This window comes from Gobius niger, assembly GCF_951799975.1.
Source record: "Gobius niger genome assembly, chromosome: 3".
NCBI lineage: Eukaryota > Metazoa > Chordata > Actinopteri > Gobiiformes > Gobiidae > Gobius > Gobius niger.
This window is the reverse complement of record NC_136854.1, coordinates 25,693,908-25,699,907: the sequence shown is the minus strand read 5'-3', so window position 1 is coordinate 25,699,907 and position 6,000 is coordinate 25,693,908. Positions and strand designations below refer to the sequence as shown.

The following is a 6,000-nucleotide window of genomic DNA, read 5'->3' as shown; positions in this document are numbered from 1 at the left end:
GTCCCCTCACACTTCATCATTAACCAAGAGGCTTCCTCATAAACCAACCTTGAAGGGAGGGGTTTACTAATAACTCTTATTAGTGGTACTACTCGTCTTTATGCTAAAAGCTACACTCAACTTGATTAATAACCTCTATTGTACAGAGAATGTTGGTCACAAGATCTCTGTTTACATCTGATATCTGCTCGTTTGCAGCCATTCAGTCCAGAGCCTATTGAGCCAGCAGCTTTTTAGAATAAAGATGGGTGGCAAGTTAAACTGTCCCTACTTTAGATTGCATTATATAAAGTGGGATGCAAAAAATAAGAACCAAAAGTAGTTACTGAATAAACCTCTTGACGTGCACAATGTCCTCAACACTAAAACAGCCCAGTAGAGATGATGGCTTAAAAACTCCTGTACAACTGAGCGCTTACTCGAACATGGTTAGAGTGATGTCGCTGGTAAAGGATAGATGAGGTATCCAGAGAAGCTGTTCAGGCCCCGGATGTTCCCACAGAGCTGCCTGTCGTGCACCAGCTCTGCGTACACCTGGTCTCCCTGCACCAGAGACAGGAGCACCCGCTGAGAGCTGCTGTCCTCCATGTCCTCTGTGTTGTCCTCCCACACGGCCGCCTGTGCACGGCCGTTCCTCATCAGTTGCACTTTGTGAAACATGTGCTGCCCGGCCCGCTGGAGTCTGGAGTACACTGACAGGGAGAAGGAGTACACGCCCGAAACTGGAGCAGTGAAGAGTCCTATGAAGAGAGAACAAGGTACAGAACAGAGAATGATGTTGTCATTTGACCAGTTTTCCCATTGTATCCCAGCCTCTGGTCATCTGTGTCAGTGTAACCCAGCCGGGGGCACGAGACCACTTGACCAGCAGGTTGTACTCGGACGTTTTTCAGTAAAAGCTTTGATTTTGAGAGTATTTTAGCTTCAATTTGAACACAACACATTTTGAAATACTGAACAATCTCTAATAACAATCACCATAGAAATAGTTGAGCAGTCAGTTAGCTTGAGTTCTGCGTCTGTGTATGAGAACTTCAGTAACACTTTGAAACTGCCCTTTGTGTCCGAATTCGATGTGTTGAGTGGATGAAGAATTCCAAAAGCATTATACAGTCCTACAATATCTAATATTGGTCCTTCGAGCCGGATTGGCAAGATCCTCAAGGTAGGAAGTACACGTATAGTATAAATGAACGACTCAAGGGGTACATGGACATAAAAGCTTGGGAACCACTGATCTATGTCGTCTGCCGTACGAACACATCTGTCTCGGACTGATATCTGTCTGCACTAATGAATCAAAATCAAACCAAATCATGTCTTAATTTTTCAATTTTCTTAACTTTCAGCTGTATGTTTTTACCCTCCTCAAGATCAAACCATAACATAATTTTCCCTAAAGTTTTAAGATGCTCTATGATATTTGCAACAGTGACATGGCCTTAGTTTACAACCAACTTGTATGTATTGGTTTATTTGGTCGGGACATGTTAATGAACACACCACACCGTAACAAAGTAATAATGCTATGAACGTAAAGTTTCAGCGTAAAGACATTACCCAGCATAGAGTTGTATCCACTTCCTTCATTTAGGCGGATGTCGTCGTAGCGAATAGAGACATTCCTCTCAAAAGGTCCCAAACACTTGTCATTGCGCCCGAGGAAGGCAGTGAATGCAACATTTACGGGTTCTGTCACATGACAAACACAAAGGACAATTTATTAAATAAAGTCATGTAAATGTATATGTAAATCTATGTTTCTTTATTCTCCATGTTCACCATTGTACCAAAGATCAGTACAATGATTCTGATTTTTTTTTTTTATATGAGGAAAAAAAGGTTAATCCAAATGGGGGTAATACCATTCTGAATAAAAAGTATCTATTGGCAACTAACGGTTAAAAAGAGAGAGCTTTCTCCATTGCATAATTCTAATGCTGTTCATTCTCCCAGTGACAATTGTTTGCTGGATTTCGAAAGAATCTCTTAAGAAGCACCGCTGTTTTGACACAATGTTCACATGATGTTAAGTTTACCTAGGACTTCATGGATCTCATGTGATAGGACGCTGATTCTGCCGGAAATGTCTTTAAAAGTGTCCCTGACGTCGTCCCTCAGATTCTGCAGATCCGGGTTGGCGCAGCAGCAGCTCTTGGACCTGAAGGCGCAGCTGCAGTCCCGCTTTAAACAGGGAATATCACGCGTCCACTTCTCTGTTTGGGAGAAATGCAAAAACAGGCATGGGAATAAGAGAGGCTCAAGAATAATAAAAATAACAAACACAGAAAGAAGAGATAGGGCTTGAAATAATCTTGACTTGTTTCTCATAGACGTTAGCCTGGCCACACTATTCTCTGTTTATTCTTTCCAATGTATTTCACATACAGAGAAAGAAGTGTGTATGGCTGGCCAGGCTACATAGAAGTACCTCTGCAAAATGAAAGTATTCATTAGCAGATGTAGTAATAAATTATCACCAAACAAACATACAAAACCGATATTATTAGTTACAGCATGTCTTGTGTACCTGCGGCCTCTTTAAGCTCCTCTATAGTGCGTGTCATTCCCTCAGTTTTGGCAAGAAGTCCCACCATGAACACAAGATAAACCAGGACTTTCATAGTGACACAAAACCTGCCGTTAAACAAATTTAGATATTACATTTATATATAAACATTTCAATGGCAGAAGCATTTAGTCTGGTCAGGATTGAATAATCACCGACCGTACAATATATGTATAAAGTTCTGTTCATTTTAAGCATTAGGACATTGTAATACGTCTACATTACTTATATATATTTAAGCTCACCTTGAGTTTGCTTGAAGAGCGCTATGTCAGTACAGCACAGTTTTTTAGGATATGGCTTTGGTGTTTGCCAAGTCACTGCTCTCTGCCCAAACCCTGTGTGAATGTGTGGATGTGACCTGTTTGGGTAGGGGTCCATCCCAGCGTGGTCCCCAGTGGTTAGGTAAGAGACACTGAACCGTTATGATCATATACAGCCATTGTGTGTGTGTGGAGGGCTAACTAGGTCCGAGGTGTCAGGTGGACTGATAGCATCGCTCACTTTGTTGGATAGATACAAACTGTTTTATTTGTGTCTCTTGATGACCGACCTGGTTCAGGTTACTGCTGTCCCATATGTGTGAAGCAAAGGAAACCAGTGGGAGGTCATGCATCCTTGCGTGCTTATGCCGGCGATAGATAATGCACATTCCCATACTGTTTGGCATGTTGTTAGTTTCCAATGTCATCTCTGAGGCAACAGTGCACACAAAGATCTGAAGTTGTTATTGTTTTTGCTCCATGGGCAAGACACATTATCCACCTTGCCTTTGTTTGAATGTTGAAACATGTGAGTCTAGACCACCATTTGGACTCATAAGTTTATTATGCAAAAACAATTTCCTGAAATCTTAAGGCTGATCATGCTTTATCTACTACATTACACTCACCAAACTGCATTGGTGCATGATTTTACTTTTTGCATTCAAATGAATTTAATACAATACAACATGTATAGGCATTTCAAATTCAACACAGCAATAAATAAAACACATCAAAAGCCGACTGGGCCACAGACATTTCATTAGCGTTTTTTTAATACGACTGTCATTTTGAGATTTGTTTTGTTTTAACATTGCATGCATGTATTGTCAGGAAGTGCAAATATAAATATTTTTGTCCGTAGCTTTGCTTTTTATTCAGTAAGGCACAATGCAAAATGAACGCAAGTGTGTTTTTTGGTCACTGTTTTTACATTCAGAGAAAAATGGTTAAAAGCTTAAGCTACAATCAATCATATAGTGCATAAGATAAATGCATTTTTTTTTTTTGGTTTCAAAGAGGATCTTCCCAGTAAGTTGTGTATCATTACATCATTAACGTTTTTTTTTAAAATATAGGAAGGTTACTTTAGTCATTATTCTTCTGATGAGGGAATCATGCCTCTTTAACTTTGTCATCATAAGTTCCACTGCCTTTGTAAGCTCCCACATATCCACTGGTGTCTGCCGTCTCCTCCCTGCCACCCTTCCCCTTCCCTTTTCCCGAATCGTCAAAGCGCTCCTTGTGTGATCCTGTGTACTTGCTGGTGTCCGTCAGCCTGTCCACTGCACCGGCCTTTGCCACTTTCTGAATCATAAAACACAAAATGAATATACTCACGATCATTAGTTTCAGAATAAACAGTTTTGCATGTGTTTTTATGGACCTGAGTCTGACAAATAAAGATGATGTTTGAGTTCTGAATTACTCACAGTGACTCCGACATTGGCAGGCTCCTTTCCAGCAATGAGGCCATACATCTGCTGCAGCGACTCCTCCTGGCTCTTCCCTTTAAAGCGTTTTGCAGCCAGCTCTGCCAAGGCCTGTTTGAACTGTTCGAATGTGATCACTCTGGCTGTTTTTGCCCTGTGGTATCAATAAGCAGAAGTGCAAATGTATCATTCTACTTTGAAAAGTGCTCATAATGGGCTAGTATCTTTGAAAACGTCTTCTTACTTGACTTTGCTGAAAACTATATCAACATCTGTAGTTGTGACATTTTTGCCGTCTGTGATACGACAATCCTTACACAGTTTTGCAAAGTTTTTGTTATTCATCTCCTTCCCTGTCGCCTTGGTGTCACCGTGGACCGCGAACTTCTTGAAGGAAGTTTCAACCTCTGCCAGTGATGCTGCGGAGTCTGCCATACTGGGAAAAAACACAGAGGCTCAGATGTTTTTTGTTTTGCTTTTAGATATTAAATCTATTGTCAATGTCCGAACTGTTTTGCTATGGACAAATGCATTGACAAGTTTGTAATTAAAAAGTAATGGCCTTACAACTGATCCTTGTGGCACACCACAGGTAACTTTATATTGACCCGAGGCTTCCTAATCAAGGAAATAAGTTAAGGATCAGTGCTCGCACACACCTGTCACTTGCTCTGCTGCATGATTATTTTTAGGCAGACACAATCATCTCTATTGCGCATTGGGTCAAATAGAAGCACGGGGAAAAGTGATGACTCCATTAGCTAATTGAACGGCAGCCTGCCAAGAATTTTTCTCTATGACAAATCTCTCAAATGGACATTTTCTATTACTGATGTGCAAACACTCATTCTAATCATCCATCACACTCTCTTTCTGCTACCCGAGCTGCACTCAGGCCAACTTAATTCAATCAACTCTGGTTCCAAATGGCCCTGCTTCACTTCTGTTTGTGATCCGCATCAAACTGCTTTCTGCTTCTTTCTGTTTTATAAGCCTTGTTTGTAGCAATTCAACATTGCTTGCATGCATTAGTTCACAAAAATATAAGAAATGTACTTTCTTAGATGGTCAAAAGACACTATCAAGGCAATGCTATCCATGCATATAGTAGAAGCAGTAGATGTACATGTAAAATAATGTATAAATAGATAAAGTCCATAACATACCTGAATATGGATGGATGCTATATTTGGGATGCTCGTGATTTGCTGCAAGCAGACCCGGTCCTTCGTCCTCTTCCTCGTCTGACTCCAGAGTGTCTCCTCCCTCAAGCCCCGCCCACAGAGTCTCGCGAGGACACACACAACAACAGTGAGACCATAGAGACAGCCCGACCCAGCACCAAGTATGACATCACTGCCGGCCAGACTCTCCCTATTTATATCCACCCATTCTATAATTTACAACTGACTACATGGATACAGGGTTGTTTTGAGTCTGTTTGTCTTCCCCTTGTGAGAAAAATCATTTTGATTTGGTCTTGGAGTTTGAGTCAGAGATTATAAATGCATTTGTGTATTGCAATAAAATGGAACACATCTGATTTGAATTTTGATATGTTGAACATGGCAACATAAAGGTTAAAACTAAATTAATCCAACGCTCCATCTGTTCATAATAAAAATGAATAAAATCCAGTCAATTGTGTGTGAAAATGTGTGTGATGCTGATGAGTTCTGTGAGTAGTAGCATTGCTGAATGGATAACTGATATGACCGATCGCCCCTGAAAAACG

At 40.7% G+C, this 6,000-nt stretch overlaps 2 protein-coding genes across 2 annotated transcripts; both read right to left on the bottom strand.

Annotated features, from left to right (window-relative positions):
• Positions 1 to 398: 398 nt before the first annotated feature.
• LOC306961464 (complement C1q-like protein 4) lies at positions 399 to 3,518 on the bottom strand. Its single transcript, XM_079554229.1, has 4 exons — positions 2,531 to 3,518; positions 2,040 to 2,216; positions 1,561 to 1,692; positions 399 to 740 (listed from the first exon to the last, which is right to left on the bottom strand). The coding sequence occupies exons 1-4, from the start codon at positions 2,622 to 2,624 to the stop codon at positions 430 to 432; spliced, it is 714 nt and encodes a 237-aa protein (XP_079410355.1). The 5' UTR covers positions 2,625 to 3,518; the 3' UTR covers positions 399 to 429.
• Positions 3,519 to 3,629: 111 nt separating this feature from the next.
• tppp2 (tubulin polymerization-promoting protein family member 2) lies at positions 3,630 to 5,578 on the bottom strand. Its single transcript, XM_079554230.1, has 4 exons — positions 5,432 to 5,578; positions 4,510 to 4,701; positions 4,266 to 4,419; positions 3,630 to 4,140 (listed from the first exon to the last, which is right to left on the bottom strand). The coding sequence occupies exons 2-4, from the start codon at positions 4,698 to 4,700 to the stop codon at positions 3,949 to 3,951; spliced, it is 537 nt and encodes a 178-aa protein (XP_079410356.1). The 5' UTR covers position 4,701; positions 5,432 to 5,578; the 3' UTR covers positions 3,630 to 3,948.
• Between the last annotated feature and the right edge of the window lie 422 nt (positions 5,579 to 6,000).

What these genes read in the sequence shown, in the direction of transcription:
- LOC306961464 (XM_079554229.1), bottom strand. Translation starts at nt 2,624, where the DNA reads ATGAAAGTCCTGGTTTATCTTGTGTTCATGGTGGGACTTCTTGCCAAA. An exon ending in GGAGCTTAAAGAGGCCGCAG is followed by an intron (nt 2,217 to 2,530) that starts GTACACAAGACA and finishes TCTCCCAAACAG; the next exon opens with AGAAGTGGACGCGTGATATT. An exon ending in TGGATACAACTCTATGCTGG is followed by an intron (nt 741 to 1,560) that starts GTAATGTCTTTA and finishes CTCTCTTCATAG; the next exon opens with GACTCTTCACTGCTCCAGTT.
- tppp2 (XM_079554230.1), bottom strand. Translation starts at nt 4,700, where the DNA reads ATGGCAGACTCCGCAGCATCACTGGCAGAGGTTGAAACTTCCTTCAAG. An exon ending in ATAGTTTTCAGCAAAGTCAA is followed by an intron (nt 4,420 to 4,509) that starts GTAAGAAGACGT and finishes TTGATACCACAG; the next exon opens with GGCAAAAACAGCCAGAGTGA. An exon ending in CTGCCAATGTCGGAGTCACT is followed by an intron (nt 4,141 to 4,265) that starts GTGAGTAATTCA and finishes TTTATGATTCAG; the next exon opens with AAAGTGGCAAAGGCCGGTGC.